The sequence below is a fragment of the Zeus faber genome (genome assembly GCF_960531495.2).
Source record: "Zeus faber genome assembly, chromosome: 8".
NCBI lineage: Eukaryota > Metazoa > Chordata > Actinopteri > Zeiformes > Zeidae > Zeus > Zeus faber.
This window is the reverse complement of record NC_137195.1, coordinates 678,421-705,807: the sequence shown is the minus strand read 5'-3', so window position 1 is coordinate 705,807 and position 27,387 is coordinate 678,421. Positions and strand designations below refer to the sequence as shown.

The 27,387-nt window shown below is 43.5% G+C and overlaps 1 protein-coding gene across 1 annotated transcript; it reads left to right on the top strand.

Moving 5' to 3' along the window:
* Positions 1-7,905: 7,905 nt before the first annotated feature.
* On the top strand, positions 7,906-9,306 carry LOC307234134 (sialic acid-binding Ig-like lectin 15; the record flags this gene model as incomplete). Its single annotated transcript, XM_080005732.1, has 3 exons — positions 7,906-7,935; positions 8,112-8,547; positions 8,894-9,306. 3 exons carry the CDS (start codon positions 7,906-7,908, stop codon positions 9,304-9,306), a joined length of 879 nt encoding a protein of 292 aa, XP_079861858.1.
* Between the last annotated feature and the right edge of the window lie 18,081 nt (positions 9,307-27,387).

Below are 27,387 nucleotides of genomic sequence, written 5' to 3'. Positions count from 1 at the left end.
CACACAGGGCTGTTCTTCCCCACCTTCCACAGACCACGTCGGACCTTCGCCTCCCTGGCGCCGTGCCTCCAGTAAGCCTCGCCTCGCTGACTCTGAGGGGTGAGGCTGGGGGGACTCGAGGCTCAGCGACCCGCAGTTGAGAGGATCCCCTTGTTAGGGACCTCCGCCCGGGCGTCGGCCGCATTTCCTCTGCTGGCGGAGCGCCGCGTCCGGCTCCGGGTCGACTTGGAAGGGTAGGGGGCGTAGGTGGCCGGTGGCTCCGGCCTCCGGCTTTACAGCGCCCCGACCTCACCGACCTGATTGCGTCGGAACTCGTCCGATCTCGGAAGCTAAACAGGGTCGGGGCCTGGTTAGTACTTGGATGGGAGATGGCCTGGCAATACCAGGTGCTGTGCGCTTCTTATTTTCCTTCCCCCGGGTCTCGGAGCTCCGCTGGATTTGATCGGATGGAGCGGGTCAGTCCATGACCTCCGGAGCAGGGGCGGGTGGTGTCCCTAGTCCCCCATAATGGCGGTCAGGGTAAAGTCAAGTCAGACTTTATTTATAAAGCGCATTTCATACCAGGGCAATACAATGTGCTTTTCAAAGAAATACAATCAAAGAAAGAATATTGTTGTCAGCTGGTCATTTCAAAATAATGATAATAATAAACAGCAGCAGCAACAACAGCAGCAACAACAAAAAACACAAGAAAAACATCTACAACAGCAAAAACAGAAACAAGTATAAAGCAACAAGTATAAAGTATATAGTATATTGTATAGTATAGAGTATATAGTATAGTATATAGTATACAGTATGTCTAGTATATAGCATAGGATATAGTATAGAGTATATAGTAGAGTATAGTGTATCGAGTATATAGTATAGAATATAGTATAGAGTATATAGTATAGTATATAGTATAAAGTATATCGTATTGTAAATAATATAGAGTATATAATATATAGTATATATAGTATATAGTGTATAGTATAGTATATTGCATATAGTATATAGTATAGTATATAGTATATAGCATGTAGTATATAGTATAGAGTATATAGTATAGTATATAGTATATAGTATGTATAGTATATAGCATATATAGTATAGTACATAGCATAGAGTATATAGAATAGTATATAGTTCAAGATTCAAGAGGTTTGGAGTATAGAGTATAGAGTATAGAGTATACAGTATACAGTATATAGTATAGAGTATATAGTAAAGTATATAGTATATCGTATAGTATATAGTATATAGTACATAGTATAGTATATAGTATAGAGTACACTGTATAGTATTTAGTAGAGTATATAGTATAGAGTATAAAGAATCTAATATGTATAGTATACTATATATATATATATATATATATAAATATATATATATATATATATATATATATATATATATATATATATATATATATATACACACTATATACACCAGCCACGCCCCCTTACCATGAAGTAATACAGGTCCTGACTTATGGACTACTTCACTTCAGGACCTGGTTGCAGGTACTGCTCAGTTGCTAACTGAGCAGTACCTGGACTGAAAAAATGCACTTTGTGATACTTTATTCAGCTGGAACTTCATCAGAAACAGTGGCTCCATATATCTGCTCCTCTCTGTGCTGCGTCACGTGGTTGCTGCAGCAGTTGTTTGAGCAGGAAGCTGAGACGGAGGAAGATTCATCAAAATAAAAATAAAACAAGCTGTTAAATGTGAAAAGGAGGAAGAAGGAGCAGGAGGCCTGAAGAGCACTGACTCACACCCTGAGGGTCAGTCGGCTTCAGGCTCAGGATGGACGCTCACTTTGTCTTCTTCACTCTGCTGCTCTCTGCACTGGGAGGTATTATTATTATTATTATTATTATTATTATGTTTATTATTATGATTATGATTATTTTTATTGTATTATTATTGTTGTTATTATCATGTTTTAGTCATTTTGAAGCCTAAAACTAGCTGGAACACATACTTTGACATAACACACAAACACAGTTGAGGTGTTGTTTTAACCATTATGTCACCTTATTACCACATTATGTCATCTTGTGGTTTAAATTGAATCCAAATCGATCCACATACAGAGCAGATATGAATGAAAAACACCCTATAAAAACAAATATTTAGTTGGTCTTGGTTAACTGACACATCACACGTCTGGTACTAAAATTAAGGAGATTTACAGTAAGATGCTTTGTGATGTCATCATATTATTTACTATAAATTATAATTACAGTAAGACATTTTGTGACGTCATCATATTATTTACTATAAATGAGATTTACAGTAAGATGCTTTATGACATCATCATATCATTTACTATAAATTATATTTACAGTAAGTTCCTTATTCTGTATTCCTTTTTTGATATATGTCTTAATTTTTATATATATGTTCTTATTCTGATGTATATACTGTATGTCCTTATTCTGATATTGATGTCCTTAGTGTGATATATATGTCCTTTTTTATATATATATATATATATATATATATATATATAAATATATATATGTCAATTTTTGATATATGTCCTTATTTTGATATATGTCGTTATTCTTATATATATGTCTATTTTGCTATATATGTCCTATTCTGATATATATGTCCTTATTTTGAAATATATGTCCTTATTCTGATATATTATGTTGTGATTCTGATATATAGATGTCCTTATTCTAATATATGTCTTTATTTTGTATTTACAGTACATATGTCCTTATTCTGATATATGTCCTTATTTTGACCTTGTGTCGATTACGCACATTTTGGTATATTTTTGTATTTTTAGAGCTTATAGAGCTTATTGTGCGTCATCACCGGGTGTCATGACATTTCACTGCATATATGTATGACCGTGTGTATATGTATGTGACAAATAATCTCTTGAACTTGAACTTGAACTTGATATATATGTCCTTATTTTGAGAAATATGTCCTTATTCTGATATAAATGTCCTTATTCTGATACATGTCCTTATTCTTATATATGTGTCCTTATTTTGATATATATGTCCTTATTCTGATATTTGCCTTTCTTTTGTGTATACTGTACGTATGCCCTTATTCTGATATGTATGTCCTTATTTTGACATACAGTGTATGTCTTTATTTTGTATATATATATATATCCTTATTTTGATATATATGTCCTTATTTTGATAATATTATGTCCTTATTCTGATATATATATATGACCTTTTTTGAAATATCTCCTTATTCTGACAAATATGTTCTTATTCTGATATAGGTCATTATTCTGATATACATGACCTTTTTTGATATATGTCCTTATTCTGATATATATACAGTATACGTCCTTATTCTGATATATATACTGTATGTCCTTATTCTGATATATATGTCCTCATTCTGATAATTATATGCTTATTTTGACATGTCTTTATTTTGTATATAAATGCCCTTATTCTTATATACTGTATGTCCTTATTTTGAAATATATGTCCTTATTTTGATATGTTGTTATTCTGATATATATGTCCTTATTCTGATATATATACTGTATGTCCTTATTTTGATATATATGTTCTTATTTTGATATACATGTCCTTATTCTGATATATATACTGTATGTCCTTATTTTGATATATATGTTCTTATTTTGATATACATGTCCTTATTCTGATATATATACTGTATGTCCTTATTTTGATATATATGTTCTTATTTTGATATACATGTCCTTATTCTGATGTACAGTATATGTCCTTCTTTGATGTATGTTTGTGGCAGTTTCGCAAGCCACACGCCACCCAAATGGCGTTTTCAGGGCCCTGCTGCACAGAGACGCAGACATCGGGGGGTTGTTAACACCAGTTTATTGTAGAGATGAGACTAGGTGGAACAAGCCAGGAGCAGATGGAACATGTCATGACTCATATCCTGAGTGAGTGTGTGGATGGGGTTTTAACCTGCCACTCGTTAGACCAACCAACGGGCATCAGGTGTGGCTGCTCAAGCCATCCCATCCACCATAATGTCCTTATTCTGATACTGTATATGTCCATTTCTGAATATATGTCCTTATTCTAATATATGTCCATATTTTGATATATATGTCTTTGTTTTTATATATTTGTCCTTATTCTGTAATATATGTCCTTATTTTGAAATATATGTCCTTATTTTGAAATATACGTCCTTATTTTTATATAGATGTCATTATTCTGATGTTTATGTCCTTATTCTGATATATATGTCATTATTTTGATATATGTCCTTATTACGCCTCTCCTGTGAATTTGAGAGTCCCAACAAGCGCCTTCCTGTGCTGCGCTGCAGAAGCTTTACCAGGTGTCTTTCTTTTTTAATATCAAGTATTTACTCATTGAATATACTGAAAACAAAGGGGGAAACTATAATTCTGAAATGATTTCAAAATAAAAGCGATGTTCCGTCAATAATGAATAAAGTTATAAACAAAGGACAAATACAAATACATAATCAACTACATTGAGCAAATGGATATTTATTAAATAAAAAATAGAATGAATAATTGTGCAATAATAATAAGTATTGCCTGCAAATTGTACTGCTGATAGGAATTTTAAGGAAACTTCCTGTTTCCTTTTCAGAATGATACAGTAGTAGCACCAAAATTTGAAATTCAACATCAGAATTTGCTGATATTGTCTGTGTGACACACTGAGGTGGTACTATTATTCTGAAGTGGAAACAGGAAGTTGCCTTTTTAGTTTCCTATTATTTATATTTCTTCTTCTGCTTTTTCAGTTACTTGAGTCAAAATGAAATGTGACCCAAAATCATTGAGCAGTAATACTCCTTTCTGCCACCAGAAGTCAGAGTTTACTGCATGGAAATCAAGCAGACCGGTCGGTTTTGGAGTATAAAAATAATAATTTTTAAAAAGCAGGAAGTTGCTTTCTGCAACCAGATCAATGCATGGGATTCTGGGTAATGCTGTGTCTAACTATTTAGAGAATACGGCTAGAAGCTAACACGCTATCTGAGTTCCATTTTTTCCAAATCTGGTTATTTTTACATTTTCTAATCAGTTGAAAGCGCGATAAACAATAACTTGCATTTTAGTTCAGATTGTTGTTCAGTTAATTTGGATGTGATGCATTTAGTCCACGTTGAGACAGAGAGTAAACCAGCTTTAGACCAGATCCGACAAACGACAAGAAGTTGATTAATTCCTACGGAGAGTAGGATTTTTGCAGGCGAAAAGCAGTGACGTACTGTGAAAAGCCCCGCCCCTGTGTGATAAGCTCCGCCCCTGTGCGATAAGCCCCGCCCATGTGTGATAAGCCCCGCCCCTGTGTGATAAGCTCCGAGGAGCATGACCCAGTCCCAGGGAGCGCTAGGAGACCCCGCACCCCAGGGGTGCACACATACATCCCTGGCCCCATGGGGACAGGCCGACATCCTGCCCGAGCCGCCCGCCCCACGGGCGAGCCGGCAGGACCCTCATGCCCACCCACGCCCCGCAGAAGGGAGAGGCCCGCCCCACCGCAGCCCGCCCCGCCCGGCGTGAGTGCCGAGTGACCATACATGTAGCAGCGTGTGCCTAGCCTCAATGTTACACCCCCCCCTGCCAGCAGGCCGTCAGGTATACAAGCCCTCTGCCACCCCCAGCACCCGGGGCACCCCCCGCAGAGAAGCCGCGCTGCAGAAGCAAAAGGCCAACAGCCACCCTCCACACCCCAACCCACACCCACAACGGCAAGCAGTCCCCCCAGGGGCCCCGGAAGGCATCCGGCAGCATCCCAAGCCACCAGGCGCAAGCCGTCAGGACTCCAACCAGGTCCCCACACCGACCCGCCAGCGACCGGCCACCCCGAAAAACCCCAGTGCTCATGTGTGCTGTTGGCAATTGCAGTTAAAATTGCGGGGTGTGGGGGTGCGAGTCCTTCAGGCAAGTTGAAACCGAATCACTCGCACCGCCCCCCCGCAGACCCTGGTATGGTGGAGTGAGTGGAGTGAGTGGCGATAGTGGCGCCGCCCCTAGCGGTCGCCTGCGCCAGCGCTCCGGTTACTCTTTTACTTTTTAGTATTTTTTTCCTTTTTTTATCATAAAGAAGGGGGCCTATGTGAGAATGCTGTCCATCGATTATAGTTCAGCTTTCAACACCATAGTCCCCACCAGACTGGGTGTCAAGCTGATGGAGCTCGGATTGAATGGTCCGCTGTGCACCTGGATCCTGGACTTCCTCACAGGCCGCCCCCAGGTGGTCAAGGTGGGGAAGTACATGTCCAGCTCCCTCACCCTGAATACAGGATCCCCCCCAGGGCTGCGTCCTCAGCCCCCTACTGTACTCCCTGTACACACATGACTGTGTGGCCAGGTCCAGCTCCAACACCATCATCAAGTTTGCTGACGACACCGTGGTCGTGGGCCTGATCACCGACGGCGATGAGAAGGCCTAGCGCGAGGAGGTGGCTGACCTGTCACTCTGGTGCTAGGACAACAGCCTACAGCTGAACGTCAGCAAAACCAAGGAGCTGATTGTGGACTTTAGGCGTGGATCACAATCGAGGACGCACGCGCCCTTGTGGATTAATGGGACTTCTGTTGATAGGGTGAGCAGCTTCAGATATCTGGGAGTCCACATCACAGAGGACTTAACATGGACTGTTCACACAGACACTCTGGTGAGAAAGGCGAGGCAGCGTCTCTACCACCTCAGGCAGCTGAGGAAATTCCGGGTCTCGGTGAGGATCCTCAAGTCCTTCTACTCTGGAGCAGTGGAGAGCATCCTGACAGGCAACATCACTGCCTGGTTTGTACTGTACTGCTCAGGACAGGCGGGCCCTGCAGAGGGTGGTGCGTTCAGCTGAACGTACCACTGGAACTACCCTCCCCCCCTTGCAGGAGTTATACACCAGGAGGTGTAATAGCAGAGCTGCAGGATCATGAAGGATCCTCATCACCCCAACAACGGACTGTTTCAGCTGCTGTGGTCAGGCAAGCGCCTCCGCAGTCACACAGCGAGAATAGAGAGACTGAGACGGAGTTTTTTCCCTCAAGCCATTAGAACTGTCAACGCTGACCTCACCAGGGGTCCTAACTGAGCCATGCACTAGGCTCCACTACCTACTGTACTGTATGTAGCATACTGTACCGCATACTGTGTCACTGTTCAGGGTTGTTCGTGATGCCGTATTGCTGCGCCGTACTGTTGTATACTGTGCTGTATTATCCCAAACACTACCTCACTCTATTCACATTCACATGCCACTTTAATTCACATATCTGTATATACATAGGCATATTCCTTCTATCTATTCCATTTTATTTCAATTTATTTTTATTGTATTTTATTCTATATATTTTTATCTTATTCTATAAGTATTCAACTTACTGTATTACGTTTTAGGAGTCAGTTAGTCGGTCTATAAGAAAGGAATTTTCTACTTTTATTTTTTTTCCTAGGACATATTGTGTGTTATCACCGGGTGCGTTGCATTACATTTCACTGCATATATGTATGAAAGTATGTATATGTATGTGACAAATAAAAATCTTGAATCTTGAATCTTGAATCTTGTTGTTCGGAGTAGGATTGGTGTGCCAGTCTATGTCTTCTAAGCTATTATGAGTGGGCTCAAAATTTCGGGACAGACCAGAAGCACGTTGGGGCAGGAGCATGACAGGCAAGATGGCAGCTGCCAACTGCATCCCCACCAACATAGCTTGCACCCCACCCATCCCCCAAGCCCTAGGCCAATTGTGTGGTGTATGTCCCGAGTATGAGTTTTGGCATTGGCTCTGCGTTGGACACTTTTTTATTGGAACTGGGATTAAAAAAAAGTAAATAAGTCATAAGTTCTAAATATATAAAACAACAACGTTATCAGCGTTACCGTGGGATGTCACAATAGTCACAATCAGGCGCAGTTCATCCGACAGCCACTATTGGGAGAATGTGGCTGTCGGATGCGGTTACGGATTTGGTGTGAAGCTCGCTTCCGAATGAAGGTTAGAGGCGGCAGCAAAGTGAGGACGATCGAGAAGATCAATCAGATCACAGAGTTTAAAAATAGAGAACAAAATAAAACCTATGAAAAAAAAACAAAAAAAAAACCACACCTTTCTCTTGACCCCCTGCAATTCCGTTGAGGACCCATAGTGGGTGGCGGAGGGAACCCCTGCTGACATCAGCACTTTGCCCCCAGGTCGGGGCTCTGGTGATGACGGCTGGTCTATGACGGTGCAGGCGGAGGTGCGGGCGATGGAGGGCTACCCAGTGGTGTTGCCCTGCTCCTTCAGCCACCCTCACCACACTCAGCATTCCGCCCTGACGGTGCTGTGGCGCCTGGGCCACAGCCGTGATGCCGCCCCGCTGTTCAGCTGCACCACCCGCAACGCGGCGCAGACCTGCGAGCCCGGGCCCCGGCAGGACCATCGCTACCGCCTGGAGGGGAACCCGCGCGAGCACGACCTCTCCCTGCGCATCAACAGCGCCAACCTGCAGGACAGTGGGCGCTACTACTGCCGGGTGGAGGTGCCGGGGAAACAGCACGCCGGCTACGAGGACAAGATGGGCACCAGGCTCCGGGTGGAGGGTAGGGGGACGGAAACACAAAAGAGATACCCAAGTTTTATGGGGAAATGTCAGAGAAGCTAAGCTAGCTGATCCACTCTGCAGTTTCCCTCTGATAGAAACAAAATAAATCGAGTGGAACCAGACACAGCGACATGTTTGTAAAACTCCGAACCTTCTTCTTTCATAACTGGGAGCCGATCAGATCGATCAGCATCAGAAGCTTTTGTTTGATCCAGTGTTGGAGCAATGGGGATTCTTTCAACACCGATCAATCAAAAAGCTTCTGATGCCGATCGGTCTGATCGGCTCCCGATGATGAAGAAGAAGGATTTTCCCTGAATGTCTGTCCTGCTCTTCCTCTGCAGCAGCCCCGCGGATCCTGGGCCTGTCAGTAGAGGGCGGCAACGAAGCGGGGTTCAGCGCCGTCTGCGAGGTCCTGGGCTCCCCCCTGCCGGACCTGCAGTGGTTGAGTCCAGACCGGGTCCTGGAGGGGGACGTGTCGGCACCGTCGGCCCAGGACTCGGCCGGGCGGCACCACGCCCTCAGCCGGCTCGGGGGGGTCCTGCCGGGACAAGACTACACCTGCAGCGCCACCAACCCGCTGGGCCGGGACCAGGCCACCCTGTACGTTGTGCCCGGGCCGGCCGTAGGGGAGGCTCCGCCACTCCTGGTCCTGCTGTCCGTCTCCCTGGGGGCCAAAGCTCTGCTGCTGCTGGGCCTGGGCGCCTGGGTGGTGCGGTGGTGTGCGGGGTGCGGCCTCAGCTGCCCCAGGAAGTGACCAGAGCACACAGCACTGCTCCCACTCTGCTTGCTCCTGATTTGCTGTGTTGTTTAACGTTGTAATTGTGTGTTTATTATGACTGTTATCACGGCAACCACTTCTCCTCCTGGTTTTGTCTAAGCTACATGCTAATGCTAATGCTCGCTAGTGGCGCTGCATGGAAAATACAACGGATGTCCAGTTGATCATTAATAACAGGAAAGAGTTTATTTTTCTATTACATTATAGTTGTTACAGGAAAGAGTTAATTCATACGGAGGAGAATAGTTCACTACGATGCTGTGAAGCTCTAGATGTAAACTAGATATTCAAATTATAAAACTAGATAATCTAATTATGAAACTAGACATACAAGTTATACAAATTAGTGCTTGTAGTTTGATAACTAGTCATACTGAAATCATTCCCAATCAATATTTCATGTCAATTTATTATTTCATTTCACTGTTTTCTCCGTTTCATGTAAAGTTTCTTAACATTCTCCGTTTGGTTTTATTAATCAGAATCTTTGTGAACCGACTTCAATTGCTTGTTTAAAACAGCACAATGTTATTTGATGAACTAAACTACATCTGGAGGAGGTTGAAGGTACATCACGACATATATAATACATATTAAATATTACATGTAATGTTTTATATGGAGGCATATTTTGGTTTTGTGTCCTTGACTGATTTGATTTCCCAACAAACATCGAGTTCAAAACAGAAAGAAAATAAAACATTTGACATTTGAACATGGACTCAATCAGTCAAGTCCTTAAATAGAAACTGCTACTAGTCCAGAGAGAGCAGCTTGGGGGGCTTGTAGCAGACCGGGGGGGCGGCCCTGCAGCAGCTCTCGTCGCGCCAACCAAAGTCCCGGTCTGGCTCCAGAGCCATCGTGGCACACTGGCCGTCCAGGGGGGTCCCTGGCTCACCGGCTCCCCAGCGGGTGCTCTCCACGGAGGCTTGGCTCACCCAGTACCACTCACCGGTCAGCGAGCTGCGACGCAGGCCGATCCACGCCGCACCTTGCCAGCGGTTCTGCTCAGTCATCATCTGCCGCAGCTTGGTGGCAACGTGCTGCTGCAGCTCCATAGTGTCCTGGCTGAGCAGCTGGAGGCCGCGTGCAGCACAGTGCTGAGCCGCCTGGGGCCAACTCAGCTCCACGTCTCCCAGCTCCAGGACCTCTGGTGACAGGACGCAGCCCCTGTAGTCTGGAGGTACAAGGCAGTTCAACCAAGACCCAAAACTCTTGGTCATTACATTAAGTGTCAACATTACACAAACATCTGGCAGAAACGTAAATTCATCTAGATTGGACTATTTCTGTGTTCTACTGGAAGCTAATTAGTTTGAAGCTTCATAACGATAACATCAGGTGAACAATGGGACAAAACATGACACGATGACACAATATTGATTCAATATGAAACCGTCAATTACCTGGGTTTTTGCTGATGCTGGGGGCGGGGTTTCCAAACAGCAGATTGTCTTTTTCTCCCATATAATAGACCGCCATCTTGGAGGAAGTGTGCCAGATGATGTTCTTGTCCATGGTCACAGTAAAGCTGGTGGACATGTACTCAGTCCCCTTCAATTCCTTCCAGTCTGGGCTGGGCAGCGGAAGTTCTGCAAGGCGAACGCCGTCTGTCTGCCCTCTGTGGACCACCAGGAGAACGGAGCTAGAAAGATTCGCAATATAGGAGAGTCTGTGGACCATGAAGCAGGAGGAGAAGTCCTCTTCTGGGATGATGCTGAGCAGCAAGCCAGGCCTGTAGAAGATCACCGGACCAGGGGACCACACGAGGGGCTTCTCCGTGATTAAGGGCACCAGGCTGCTGGCAGCTTGGCTCCCAAGAAGCAGGAACATCTCGCTCTCAACACCCTCGATCAAATAAGGTGGGACCAGGAACTTGAGCGGGGCATCGTTGGCCGGCTCCAGGGGGGTGAACACCATCCCACAGGTGCAGTTGAAGAGGGTGGCGCATGGGTGGCTGAACAGCACTGCCACCGGCTGCTCCGCCTTCACCACCTGGTCGGCATTGGACTCGTTGACCCAGAACTGAACCAGCTGGTTTGGCTTGAGCGTAACGTTGTGCTCTGTGTTGCTGCTCAGCGTCACAGTGTTCTCCACGTTGGAGTTGACCACGATGACCTTGAAGGGACCTCGCTCCGGAACGCTGCCTGGATACCAGGACATGAACTCGGTTGTTCCCTGGACCCTGGGAACAGGCGGGATCTTGTATTCTGTGGCCATGTTTTCAACAGCCACCACCAGAGAGGTCTGGATGCTATGGGTTTTGAGGTTGATGGCACTCACGGTGATGGGCTTGGTGCTATTGATCTGGACGGTCCGACTTGAGATGGGCGACTTGGGGAGCTCCATTTGAGGGGAGACAGTGATGACGTCTGATTGCCCCATGTTCATGATCTTGCGGTCTGGTTTGGAGAAGGGTGAATTGATGTCGACCACCGTGTTGTGGTACAGTGACGTTATTTGGATTTTGTTTTCAGGGGGCTTCGGGTGGTAGTAAGCAATGTTTTCGGGAAAAGCGACAATGAACTCAAGTCCACTGCTGTGATGGTGGCGGGTGGAGACTGTCGAGGGTGGAGAGGAGAGATTGATCAACGTTCTGAGGATCATTACAGGTAGACTCACATACCGTGAGTGGTAGGGAAACATGGAAAGATTTTTAGCCTTCAACCCCTTTTTCCGTAAAAATGATTGTCCTGGTCTGGATTGTGATTGATTTGGGAATTGGTAATGGTCTGGGTCCTACCTGGTTGTCAGAGTCCTACCTGGTGGTCAGGGTCCTACTGTACCTGGTGGTCTAGGTCCTACCTGGTGATCTGGGTCCTACGTGGTGGTCAGGGTCCTATCTGCTGGTCAGGGTCCTACCTTATGGTCTGGGTCCTATCTAGTGGTCAGGGTGTTACCTGGTGGTCTGGGTCCTATCTGGTGGTCAGGGTCCTATCTGGTTGTCTGGGTCCTACCTGGTGGAGCGGCTTCAAGGAAGAGTGTGAGCACTAGAAGATTCATCTCCAATGGTTTTCTCCCAGTGTGACCTGGGATCAGCTGGTCAGATCTGAAACCATGGAAACGGTCAAAATCAACAAACATTTCCATCGAGAAAGTTCAAAGCATGGTGTCTTCTAACAGTCAAGCACTGGGAGCTGCCCAGTAGAACTACTGGCAGCTCCCAGTCCCCGCGTCTCACCTGATTCCTCTGTTGCTCCGTGTGACTCTGAATCCAGCGACTCATCGTCTCAGAATCAGGAGATCATTTGACTTTCAAAGTGTCCAGTTTGAATAAAGACACGTGGTCTCTGGGAGGATGGATGGATGGATGGACAGATGGAGGGAGAGAGAGAGAGAGAGAGAGAGAAGAAACAGACAGACAGACAGACAGACAGATAGATAGAATGTAATTAATTGAATTACATAAAATGTAATTGAATTAATTGAGTGAAGTGTAATTAAATTCTACAGAATTTCCATAGATAGAAATAGATAAAATTGTATTAATAACTCAACGCAATGAAAATAATTAAAAACATTAAATGAAGCTGTGGATGAACAGCACAGAAGGTCAGACGGACTGAGGTGAAGAGGAGCCTTCACACTCGTTTTGACTGTGAAATTAAGCTGCTCATCCTCAGACACGTGGTTAACAAGGTTCAGAGGACTGTGCAACATCTGGGATCCATTCAAATGAAACTTTCACTCACAAAACGGGTTTTCCATTAATAATTCATCATTATTATCAAGTATTTACAGTAGTTCCATCATGGAGTCCGAAGACCATGTGAGATGATTATTTTAACGTGGCAGGAGCTGGGAGTGTTGCACGCTGAGAGCTCAGATCAGCAGTAGTCAGGTAGAAAGGTAGAAAGGTAGGCAGAAGTGACAGAAGTAGGGAGCGACATGAGAGCATTCTGTTCCACACTAGAGGGTAGACAGGTAGGCAGGTAGGCAAAAGTGATGGAAGGAGGGTGCGACATGAGAGCATTCTGTTCCACACTAGAGGGTAGACAGGTAGGCAGGTAGGCAAAAGTGATGGAAGGAGGGTGCGACATGAGAGTATTCTGTTCCACACTAGACAGTAGACAGGAACGCTCATTCTCTTTTGATCTGCTGTCACTCCCTTCCCTTCACCTGGTTTCCCATTCTCTCCTTAGTCATTCAGTAGAAATACCAATCCACTTCCCTGTGTTCTCTGCCAGATTGTCTCTTTTATTAAGCTGAGCTTTCCCATACTACAACCTGTTTCCTTTACCTTCCATCTGAACCTCTGCCTGTTTCCCTGGACCCTGATTCTCTGGCTGATTTCCAGGAACCTGATTCTCTGCCTGATTCCCTGGAGTCTGATTCTCTGCGTGATTACCTGACGGATAATTTTGCCTTCTGACTGATCTGCTGGTCTTGACCCCTGCCTGTTATTGGTAATAAACCTTGTGGACTTCTTACCTGTTGTTTTTATGTTGTGCTTATGGGTTCACATCCGTGTCGGTGAGCATAACAACAAGCTGCTGTGTCCTGGATGCAGGTTTGTCCATTCCAGCAGGAAGTATGTGCAAGAAGTAAATGTTATTGTCTTCCGCGAGCCTCCTATTGGACACAACACCATATTGAGGTCGAAATGACTGCAGCAAATATCGACCAAGATGCGAGACATTGGACTTCACAAGTCACTGAACACCAGGTGACCCCACAGATCCAACCTGAAAAACTTGGACAGCTCACTGGACCGTGTCCATGGCAACTGGTCGATTGCCGTGGCAACAATCTGGTTCAGCAGTTTTCCTTATGATAGTTTTAAGGTTTAATCTGAGGTAACGTTTATGTCGGTCAATCTGATATACAAACACTGATATACAACACCACAGAGTGACCAGCAATGACTAGTAGTGGCCAACAGTAACCAGAAGTGACTAGTAGTGACCAGTAGAGACTAGTAATGACTAGTTGTGACCAACAGTGACTAGTAATGACCAGTAGTGAATAGAAGTGACCAAAAGGGACTAGTAGTGCACCGCAGTGACTAGTGGTGACTAGTAGTGACTAGTAGTGACCAGCAATGATTATTAGTGACCAGAAGTGACTAGAAGTGACCAGTAGAAGAAGAAGAAGAATCTTAGTATAGTCACACAGCACACCACACTACAACACATGCACGCACACACATACAAGTGCACATGCTTTGGATGGTGCCGGTGAAATGAGGCCCCTGCGTTTAACCATCCTGGCTTGTCCTTCCTCCGGGGGCACAGCCAGGAGCAGTGGGGAGCATTAGTGGACGCGCCCCAGTGGACCTGGTGACGAGTGTCCATCGCTGGTCAGACGATGATGTGTGCATGTTTTTGGTGGGGGTCCTTACTGACGTTAGGTGGAGGAAACCCCATGTGAGCACGGGGAGAACATGCAAACTCCACACAGTGAGGCAACAGTGCAATGCACTGCACCACCTTGCCACACAGTAATGACTAATAGTGACCATTACTGCCTAGAAGTGACCAACAGTAACTAGAAGTGACCAGTAGTGACTAGCAGTGACCAGTGGTGATCAGCAGCGACTAGCAGTGACTAATATTGCTTTGCAATGCACTTCAATGTCACTTTTGAGCGGTTGATGGAGTGGGTTTTGGCAAGCATTTCCGCAGCTGGGGTGTGGCGTATTTAGAGGACCTGCTGGCTCACGCTGTGGACTTCGGTGTTGTACTGCAAAGCCTTTGAGAGGTTTTCATGGCAATCCACCATGCTGGCCTACATCTCCACCCTCAGAAATACCACCAGCTGAGGCGGGAAACTATGTTTCTGGGCCATGTTGTTGGGGCTGGCGGGGTGGCAACCAATTCAGCAAAGGTGGCCTCGGTGACGGAATGACTGGTACCACGGGACATCGGGGAGGTGTAGACCTTCCGGGGTCTGGCCTACTACTACAGTATCTTACTCTCCTACTACCTACGGTTTTGAAACCAGCACCAGTCCCCTGCACCGCCTGACTCAAAGGGCAGCAATTCATGTGGGACCATGCCTTTGAGGGTTCCTTTTTAAGTCTCAGAACTGCCCTTACTGAGCCCCCTGTTTTGGCATTCCCTGACCCTCAACGCCTGTTTATTGTTGTTACCGGCGCAAGAAAATGTCGGGGTCAGTTGGTGTTGTCACAGGCGGGTGACGCAGGAGAGCCATGGCCTATTTCAGCCTGGCTGTGGACTGAAAAGAACGGAACTACTGTGTGACCCGTTGTAAGTTGCTAGGTCCTGGTGGGGGCTCCTGTGGAGCGTGTGGGCGGGGACAACTTGGGTCCATTCACCACCACTGATGCCGGTCACCGCTACGAATTCGTGGCCATACACTACTTCATCAAGTGGCCCAAGGTGTATGCTGTGTCACACCAGACTGCATCCACTGTGGCTGATAAGCTGGTGGAGGAAATATTCTACCGTTTCTGTGCACCCGAGGAGCTACACAGTGACCAGGGGCGGAACTTTGACTCCCAGTTACTTGGAGAGGTTTGCAGGCGACTGGGGGTGAAGAAAAGCAGGACCACCCCCTCCAACCCCACAGTGATGGGTTGGCGGAGCACTTCAACAAACCCTTAGGTAACCTCAGATCCCACTGAGGATCAGAGAGTCACTGGCTGGCCTTGACGGCTGCCGACGAACCTCCGAGTTGTGGTCAATTTGCTGGTTGCTGGGGACGGTTGATCCCTAACGTGGGGGCAATGTGGTGTCCCAGGCACGCCCATAGAGATCCCGGGGTACAATAGGGGTGCTGTTCTTTCACCTGTGCACCGGCACTGATATGGACCTCCAAATTTACCTTCCTTTATTGTTGTTAGTGTGTGTGGAGTAAAGTTGGCAACAGTGTCTTCATTGAACCCTCTTAATCTCTTGCTCACCACATTATTATTAGGATGTTATTGCTCTGTATATTCTTTCTTAATCATCAGCCAAATTTCTTCTGCTTTTGAGGGGCCTTAAGAAACTCGAAAACTCACGAAACTTTGCATGTGTTAGCCCCTGTCCCCCCATCAATATTATATGGGTCCCATGCATGGGCATGGCAAAATGGCTGACCACGCCCTCTTTAAAATTTGAAAAAATAAAATAAAATCAAACCTATTCACTTTTTACCATGATATCTGAGGAAATTTGGTACACTTACAAGACATCATTAGACTTAAAAAAAAAATTATGTTGCCGCCATTTCTGAAAACCAACAGGAAGTCGGCTATAATGGATTAAAGGTGCAATTTTAGTCACCTTTTTGGTCATTTTCATGTTTTGTACTTTCGCAAACTCCTCCGAGGCGATAAATCTGATCGACTTCAAACTTGGCGAGTGTCTACAAGACACTTTCACGGTTAAAATGTATTAAAATATTTTGGTTTTGTTACACGATGTGGGTGTGGCAAAGTGTTGAATTTCAAGTTCCAAAAAAAGCTGTTGGTCATTTTCATGCTCCTTACTTTCAAGGACTCCTGCAATCTGATTTATTGGGTCCCACCAACACTTGCACTTTGGGGATCCGGTCATCGCTGCTTGCAGCTTTAAATAGGTTCCTCCTCTACAGCATGTAGAGGAGGAACCTATTGTTATTGCTCTGTTTATTCTTCTTCTTGTTCAGCCAAATTGCGTCTGCTTTTTGGGGGCCTTAAGGAACTCCAAAACGTACAAAACTTTGCACACATGTGAGTCCTGGTCCCCCCATCGATATTATATGGGTCCCATGCATGGGCGTGGCAAAATGGCCGTTGCATCTCTCGCAGGGCTTTGTCCGCCGTTGTCTGCCTGCCCAGGGGAAGGCGTCGGCTCTCATCCTAATGGGCTGTGCATCTCCTGTTTCCATGTGGTTCTGGGTGAGATTTGTCCGGCCCACGTCGTCTTCTGACGCTGAAAAACAGTCCAGCAGGAGCTGCCACAGTAGATCCTGTTCACTGGGAGAGCGTCCACCACAGGTTTTCTTCCACACCTCCCTCATGGCCAAGACTCCCCCCCCCCATGTCAGATAACATAACACTAACATGTCAGCCAGTGCTTTCCAAAATTATCTGCTAAAAAATAATCAAGACTGTTTATTTTTCACTACAAAGACAGCAGCAGCTTCAAGTTTTCATCAGTTGGAACGTGAACATTTATTCCTTTCACCATGTTCGATCCTTTAAAGCACAAACATCCAGACATCTTTATGGCCATGTTCCTGTTTTTTAGAAAAGCTTCTTTGTTTTCAGCTCCACACTCAGCAGCAGCTTGAATCAGATCTTTTTGTCCAAGTTTGACGTCTGGATCATCATCGTTGTGGAGCATCAGACACAATATCAACAAATAACAAAGCTGCCATAAAAGTCAAAGTGATTCAATCATTTGCAGACCAGTGTGACATCATCACCCTATGACCCCAAACCAAGAACCTATCCTGTGCATAAAGTCACACTTGTATATTTTCATCTTTGAATATTTATTTTGTATTTTTCATCTGTTTGTGTCAATTGTCAATTTCATTTTATTCTTTATTATTCTGTTTTATTACAGTTCAGATTGTTCTCTTTTTTAATGCTGGTGGTCGGTAGAAAGGCCCCGTTGCCCGTTGCTCACCACCACTGCTTCTTCACCAGGAATAAAGAGATTGTGATTCAGCCAAAACCATGAGAAGGAATGAAACAATGATTCCGTTTCATGGGGATTCAAAGTCGTTGATATTATGTAAGGATAAACTTCAGCGTTGAGATGGATCTTGGTGGAATGTCTGGAAAAGAGAAAACTAATTATGTTCAACTGAAATGAGTTTTACAGAATTTATAGCTCTGTTTCACATCATCATTTAGGATTTCCTTCTCAGTCTCGAGCGCAAAGCGTCAGTTCATCATTTGGCCACGACGGGCAGTTGAGCCCTGTCCAGAGTTTCACTCTATTGAGGGAGTTAGTATTCAATTCACATTCAATTTGTATTCAATTTGCATTCAATTAGAATTCAATATTCAATTCACATTCAATTCGCATTCAATTAGTATTTAATATTAAATTAGTATTCAATTCACATTCACTTAGTATTCAATTCACATTCACTTAGTATTCAATTAGTATTTAATATTCGATTAATATTCAATATTCAATTCTCCACCAATGCCAAGCGAAAAGGAAGCAGTTTCCTGGACCATGTTATTTCAATGAGTTCTTTTGATAAGTAGTGAGTTAGTTATAGTATAAGTAATTAGTTATACGATAACTATAACTAACTACTTATACGATAACTAACTACTTATACGATAAGTAGTTATCATATAAGTAGTTAGTTATAGTATAATTAAGTAGTTAGTTATCGTATAAGTAGTAAGTTAGTTAGTTGTCGTATAAGTAGTTGGTTAGTTATCGTATAAGTAGTTGATTAGTTATCGTATAAGTAGTTGGTTATAGTATACGTAGTTAGTTGGTTATAGTATAAGTAGTTAGTTAAAGTATACGTCGTTATTTGGTTATAGTATAAAACACAGCAAGCAAAACCACACAGCTTCAATCAGTACGACGTCTGAAGAGGTTTTCAAAGGATGAAGAGATGATCTGCTGTCTGTGGTGTGTGTCAGTCAACAAGCTCAGCAAGAAACTAGCAAAACTAATTTCTGTTCCTAGTTTTCATAATCCTGTTCTCCAAACCCACATGTACTTCTCAGACTACTTCCCTGTCAGACGGATGTAAAATTATGGAAATAAAAAAGCTCTATTTACAAAAACAACAAGACCAGTCAGTTTAGAGGCTCAGAGTTCCGCCCTCTACTTAAATAGTCAACATGTCAGTCAGTCGGGCAACTTAAAATGTTTGTGCTTCTTGTGGCTGAGGTTGCCATTGGTACCTTTGATATTGATGACCCCTCGACCCTTTCAGGCTCTTCTCTTCAGGGGCACCTGAAAGGGTCGAAGGGTCATCAATATCAGATACAATCCATGGAGACCTGAGTCCTCTTTAAAAGGTGGCTGATGCGGTTTCTTCAGCTCCTCAAATGACGAAACATGGACGTCAGGACTCATGAGCACCCACAGGCTTAGGGTTCTCTCCTGTCCGAACAGTCAGAGCAGCATACAATGTTCCTTTCATGTACAGGAGAAGTAGTCTTCTTACAAATCACAATTGTGCCTCTCTAGTTGCTTTGCCGTCATCTGGGTCATTATTCCAGCCGGAAGGGCCAGGCCTCTTAATGGTCAGGAGTGCATGGCTTTGGATACAATAACACTTGTAGGGGACATTAAAGAGTGCAGTTAATGTTGATGTACTGGTCTCAGAGCACAATACTGTTTTGGCAAAACAAACCAAAATCCAGTGTGATTTAGCTTCATCCTCCATAGTTCCAAAGTCAAATAGTTCTCCAGAACATCTGAGGTCAGTCAGATGTCCTTTTCCATGAACTGTCAAACTCCTCCCACTTCTGAACTCGCAATTCGAGGATACAAAGTAGATCCTGCGTACACAGATGAAGTACTTCAGTCCAGAGTCCTGGACTGTCATTTGTTTGGTCTGGGGATATTTCCCATTTTACGGAGGATGCTCCACATGCTGAGATAGTTTCCCTTGGTGCAGCAGTTGTGCTGAGTCATGTCCGCCTGATGCTGGTGGGTTACACACACACACTCCTGCCTGAAGGCTGGTGCGCTCATCCTGCCTTCCTTAACACATCAATAGCAAATGCGGCGCTCTTAGCTGCAGACCCACTTCTGTCTTTGGATGCTGGTTCTGTTTCCTTACAGAGACTCAGAGTCAGCATCTGAACTTTAGCTATTTCTCTTTGTCCTGTTTCCATAACAGAGGAACTACAATGTAGAATGGCTGCCAGGATGTGGCACGACGTTCCCTGGAGTATCCTTGGGACATGCCACCTTTCATAGTTGACAGATGACCGTGCACTTCAGACCTCCATTTTGTCTCAGCTAATGACTTTCTCTTGGATAATGTCCTACTGGCTCCTCTTCAGATGCATTCGTCATTTCCTGCTTGGTCAATTGATACTTCTCTTCCCCTGGACATGGCCAGACAAGCCGTTGCAAAAGATTGCAACACTGCTCCAGGTTGGAACCTGCAACCTGGTTGCACCTTAAATACTTTGCCAGAAGATCTGCTTCTGATTGTCACTGCCTGAGTGCTCCATTTCAAGCATCCACATCTTGTGAGTTACTTGAATCCCTGTACAGAGTCACCAGTCCATCCTAATCACTGTGGAATTCTTCCTCCAGTCTTTTGCAGAGACACAGACGAGAGTCCAGAAGCTCTCTGGTAGAACCAACCACCTGGATTTCATCCTGATTTGTGGTACTCAAATGCTTGTGGTCTGTGTCTGTCTTTACTGCTTAGCAGTTACTTCTGGAGAAGGTTGGGGTTCCACAAGATCCTGGGCAGCTTTTCTGTCTTGGACCAGATCGAAACCTACCCAAGAGACCCCAGTGGGAGAATTCCAGATTGATGAGGATGGGCTTCTCCATGAGCTCCCAAACTCCTCCCACTTGTGAACTCTCACTTCCAGAATCCACTGTAAATACTGAATACAGTCCATATAGCCCACCTGGGCTGCTGGTTCCCCATGCAACCAAGAGTCTTGTCATCAGTTTTGGACAGGGTAGGGATCACTTTTCCATTTTAAGAAAGATGCTCCACATGCTGAGATTGTTCCTCTTGGTGCAACTCTGTCACAGAAGTTGTCCTGGGTCATGTAGGTTTGATGCTGTTGGTTTCCACCAACTCCTGCATGAAGGCTGGAGCACTCAGTATGCTTTCCTTGACACATCCAGCAGCAAGTTCAATGCTCTCAGCTGCAGACCCAGACTCTGTCTTCTTCTTCTTTTGCATATCAACATCATCAACCTCCACCAGAAGGAGCATTCATTTGCCCTCTCATATATGCCAAGTTCTTGTGGCTGATTTGATTTTTCTCCCAATAACATAGTGTCCAGTCGTTGAAGTGATCCCAGTTCATCTCCATCCAACGGTGAGTTTGGTCAGGTCCCCTCAGACGCCATCTTTTATAGCTCATTTGATCCCATGGGCGGGGTTCCAGTGGAGTCAGGTTCATTCTGTTAGTTCTCCTTGTGAATCATTTAGGATGTTGACGTCTGGATAGGATGCAGTAGAGATCATTGAATTTTTGTTGCTGACCAAAAGCGTTCTAGGAGCAGTTTACTTGTCCTTTAGCACATTTTGTGTTCAGTTCAGTACAAAAACAGTTTTCTCCACAAATCCTCTCAAGTGTGAACTTGTAAATGACTTCCTCCGCACATTGGTGAGTTTAGTGAGGTTTAGGGACCTTAGTTGATTTACTAATTTGGTCAGTCATTTTAAAACTCAAGTTCAGAGTCAGTTTGTCAAACCAAAACCCAATGGCAGCCATATCACAACCCTAACCCCTGTTTCATGTAATTTAATGTAGTTTAATGTAGTTTAGTGTAATTTAATGTAGTTTATGTAATTAAATGTAGTTTAATGTTGTTTCATGTAATTTAATGTAGTTTAATGTAATTTGATGTACTTTAATGTTGTTAAATGTAATTTAATGTAGTTTAATGTAATTTGATGTAATTTAATGTAGTTTAATGTAATAAACAACAGCATTCTATACAGCAACTGGCAAATCAGAACACAACGGGACCTTTTAACTAATGCACCTTTTTTTTTTACAAAGCTATGTTAATATTCATAGTTTGAATTGTGTTTTCTTCAAGTATGTTTTCCTTGCACTGCATTCTCTGTCTGGTTGTAAGATTAAATAATGTAATGCTATTTAAAATTACTTTTAGGAGGATTTAAATGTATATTTAATACAACACAGTCAATTAATTCTATTATATAATTATAGGACCCAGAATCGCGATTGTGGCGCCTCCCCTTGCGGCTGCCTGCGCGAGCACCTTGTGTCGATTACGCACATTTTGGTATTTTTTAGTATTTATAGAGCTTATTGTGCGTAATCACCGGGTGTCATGACATTTCACTGCATATATGTATGAACGTATGTATATGTATGTGACAAATAATCTCTTGAACTTGAACTAATTTAATGTAATTTAATGTAGTTAAATTAAATTTGATGTAAGTTCAAGTTCAAGTTCAAGAGATTATTTGTCACATACATAATGTAATGTAATTAAATGTAATTCAATGTTGTTTCATGTAATTTAATGTAGTTTAATGTAGTTTGATGTAATTTAATGTAGTTAAATGTAATTGTATGTAGTTTAATTAGTTGAATGTAATTTAATGTAGTTGAATGTAATTTGATGTAATTTAATGTAGTTTAATGTAATGGAACGCAGTTAAATGTAGTTGAATGTAATTTGATGTAATTTCATGTAGTTTAATGTAATTTGATGTAATTTAATGTTGTTCAATGTAATTTAATGTAGTTGAATGTAATTAAATGTAACTGAATGTAGCTTAATGTAGTTAAATGTAATTTAATGTAGCTAAATGTAGCTTAATGTAGTTTAATGTCATTTAATGTGATTACTATTACACCTAGAGATGCTTCCCCTTCATTCACTTTTGGTGGATGTAGCCTTGGCCAGGAGGAGTTGATGTCGTCAGACGGTATCCATCGTTCACCGGGTGTTTCGACCCAGAACCGCAACACCCTCCCGATGGTGGGTCGGCAGAGGTGGCCAAGTCACTGCCCATCTACTCCTCCTGGCTTGCTCAGCTCCTCCCTCCTGTTCCATAACCAGCGAGAGGCTCTTTCTGATGCCTCCCCCATCCTACCAGCTCCTGTCTTTCTCTCCCTCCCTGTCATCCCAACGGCTGTGAGCATTCTCCACACGGACTGGGCAGGGAATCCTCTACAGCCGAGCTCGACCGGGAACAGCCATGCCTGCCATCCTTTCCCCCTGCAGTCATGCAAGAGATCCTGGTATCCGCAACCCTCTTCCCATGGGACTGTAAGTTCTATGAGGATGATCTTCTTTGCCTCTTCAGACCACAGTACCACATCCGACCTCAGGGTTGTCTGGACAACCTGGGGGAACTGCAGTCTTCCTTCCAGGTCCACCTTCATTTCCCTCGATCAGGCCTTTTGTAGAAGGCTGTTTCTTGTTGTTGCTGTGGTTGGTGGCTTTTCTCCTTCCTTTACAAACTAAATTGATGTGGTTTTCCCATGTGGTTGGCGTTTCTTTCATCTCTCCTGCTTCAGGGTGTTAGCGAATGTCATGAGCACCTTGTCATGGCACCACCTGTACCTTCCTTGGGTGAGTGCTACTTTACACCCCAACAGGATGTGTGCCATGGTGCCCCTCTCGCTACAATGCTTGCATAATGGGTCCTCTCTCATGCCCCACTTGTGCAAGTTTGCAGGAGTCGGGAGTGTGTCATAAACCGATCTTAATAGGAAAGAGATACGGAAAGGCTCCAATTTCCATAGATCTCCCCTTGTGTTCTTCCTCTTGGGTAGGTCCCATTTAGTCCAAGCTCCCTAGGACGCTAGCTACATTGTCCTTGATCTTCGTCCTTCCTCCTCCAGGTACCGTACTTCCTCCTGGATCATGGCTGTTCTATCCTTGGTTCCTGCCTACCCCCATTGTTGGAAATGGGAAGTTCCAAGACCCTGTCTTCCTGTGCATGGCGTTCCAGTGATGTCACGTAGCTTCAACATGCTTTCAGCTTGTGCAATCGATGAGTCAGCTGCCCACTTGCGTCCTGATCGTGTGACGACGCCTGCATTTCCGACTAGTTTATCCTGGGAGTCTCTGTTTGTCATTACGACTCTGCACTAGCTAGCTTAAATTCCTCCACTATGGGTGACAGAGGAAGTTGGAGCTGTCCTGATCTTATGTAGAGGCCTACTGAAGTCAAGCTTGGAGGGATTCCCAACCATCTTCGGAGGTACTTATTGATCTTCCTCTCCACTCCTTCTACGCTTGTCATAGGGACGTCATACACTGTCACCAGCCACATGAGTCTTGGCAGCAGTCCATATTGGAAAAGCCATGTTTTAAACTTCCCCGGGAGCCCTGATTTTTCAATCCTCCTCAGCCATTCCTCTGTCTGCTTTTCTGTAGTGGTGGTGATGTTCCTGTCGGTAAGTGAATCATCTAACCACTTTCTGAGGCACTTGATTGGATTCTCCTCCATCAAGGGAATCACTTCTCCTTGTAGTTGCAACTTGTAGCTGTTCATCAATGTACCTTTCCTGATCACCGTACACCTGGATTTCTTTGGCTTAAACTTCATTCTGGCACACGTCGCCATGCGGTCCAGAACTGTTAGCACCCACCTCGCCTCCACATGGGTTGTGGTCATCACAGTAAGGTCGTCCTTGGAACCTGGAAGTTATTTGGGGATGTTGGATGCCTGATTCCATTTTTGGACCTCTGGCTTCTTTCCCAGCTGCTGTAATTAGGAGGTTGATACCCATGATGTAGAGGATGGGGGAGATTGTACAGCCAGTTACGATCCCCTTTTCCAGGTTTTGAGTTGTAAAGTGGGCTGTTGTGAATCGAATCTGGATTCCGCCAAAGTAACTGATGATCATTCCCTTGGTGTGCTGAGGGATGTGGTAGTCAAGCCTGCTCCTGGTGTAATGGTGGATCCTGATTTGAAAAGTGTGAACATTTTAAAAATACACAAACTGAGTCTCTACATAGAGATATATCGATGGTGAATACGGTGACGTCCAACGTTGGTGTCGTAGTGTTGGCGCCAAACTTGTGGCTTGAGTTGAAGGCCTTGAACGTATCCTGGAATTCCAGGTCATCCTCCAGGTATTCACACCTGCCAACCTGCACGCATCTAGTGTAGCAACCACGCAAGTCGTGGTCATAATACACAGCTAGCAAATGCCAGCTGGAACGACGCAAGAATTAATATAAAGAAATACAATTATATATATATATATGTATATATATGTAATTGTTGTTGGATTGGAGGATTGTTCGCACTGTGATATTATTACTATTTCCTGTCTTTGACCCTCACCCAAACAGTTTTTCAGATTTTGGAACGTAGACTTTGGCTCGGCTAGCGCTAGTTAGCCTGTTAGCTTAGCATTCTTTTTTTTTTCACTTTAGCATATTGCTAACTGTGCCTGCATCGATGCCTACCTCCACGGACTGTACATTGTCTCAATGATATCAACTGTTGGATGGCACAGAATTTTCTTCAGTTTCATAATTCAAAATCATAAATTCCTGTGTTCACTCCTCCAAATTCTACCAGTCATCTTGAGAGTGGCCTTGGCGCTGTTAATGTAAAGTCTGTTTCCAGAAACTTGGAGAACTGTTTGACTCTAACCTCAACCCTGATTCTGACCCTGTTCGCTTCAGAATCGATTTTAGGATTTTTTAACGATCACTTTTAACTCCAAGGGTCTGACTCCAAGCTACGTCACAGATGTGTTGACCCCATATGAGCCAGTGCGCAGCCTCAGATCCTCAGGCGGGCGTGACCCTCCTGGCTGCTCCAAAGTCAAGACTTAAAACTAAAGGTGACCGCACCTTTTTTGTCGACTTTGGAACCTTCACCCCCTTTCTGTTTTTATTTATTTATTTATTTTCCCTTTTTAATTACATTTTTTATTATCATATTGTATGTATTTATTTATTTTTATTGTATTTTCTATCCACTTTTTAAATGGAATGAATGAATTGAATTGCTGTTTATTAATGTTCCTTTGCCTTTTAATTTCCTGATCTGAGCCACATTAAATTACGCTTTTATTTGTCAAAGCACTTTGTAGACTGTTTTTATGATTTATCGGATCAACTTTAAACTTGGCGTGTGTCTTCAAGACACCTTTAAGATGAAAAGTTATTACATTTACATTACATTACATCACATTTCATTTCATTTCAGTTATAAATATATTTAGTTTTCATCACACGATGTGGGTGTGGCAACGCGTTGAATTTCATGTTTCCTGTGTTTACGTGACTTTTGGGACCTTAAAAAACTCGAAAAATCAGGAAACTTTCCATACTCGTCAGTCCCAGTGTCATTTGATATTCTATGGGTCCCGTGCATGGCCGTGGCAAAATGGCGGCCTACGCCCCCTAGAAAAAAATAAATAAAAATCAAACCTATTCTCTTTTCAAAACTCAACACATTCGGTACAACTTTACTCGACCTAAAAACAATTATACAGCCACCATGACTATATTGGATTAAAGGTGCAATTTTAGTCACTTTTTTGTCATTTTCATGCTTTCATGCTGTACTTTGGTGAACTCCTCCGGGGGGATTTATCAGATCGACTTCAAACCTGGTGAGTGTCTACAAGACACCTTCACGGTTAAAAGTTATTAAAGATTTGCTTTTCGTCACATGGTGTCATTTCATGTTGGATAAAAGGCACTGTTTACATGACTTTTATGTCACTTTTTGGTCATTTTCATGCTCTGTACTTTCGTGGACTCCTTGCACTTTGAGGACCCGGTCATCACCGCTTGCAGCTTTAATTAGTTATTTATTATTATTATTAGTTATTATTATTATTATTATTATCGTTATAATTATTATTATTGTTTTTATTATTATTATTGTAATTATTATTATTGTTATTTTTATTACCTTTATTATTATTATTGTTGTAATTATTATTCTTTATTTATTCTTTAGCACCAATTCCCCTCTTTGGTGAACTATTTTACCATGTTTGGGTCTATAAACAACTGATCGCTACTCCAAGAGGGGGAGAATTACCACAGGTGAGACAATTAAACATAGAACCAAACAACATTTACACGAACTTACACGAACATAGTAACAAACAACATGTACATGTAAAACAAACAGAAAATAACAACAACATGTACATGGAAAAACGTAATCATTGAAACAAACAACATGTACAAGGAAAAACAAACAACATGTACATGAAAAACAAACAGAAACAAACAACAACATGTACATGGAAAACAAACGAACTAACAACAACATGTACATGGAAAAACGTAATCATTGAAACAAACAACATGTACATGAAAAACAAACAGAAACAAACAACAACATTAACATGGAAAAACATAATCATTGAAACAAACATGTTCATGGAAAAACAAACAGAAACAAACATGTACATGGAAAAACAAACAGAAACAAACATGTACATGGAAAAACATAATCATAGAA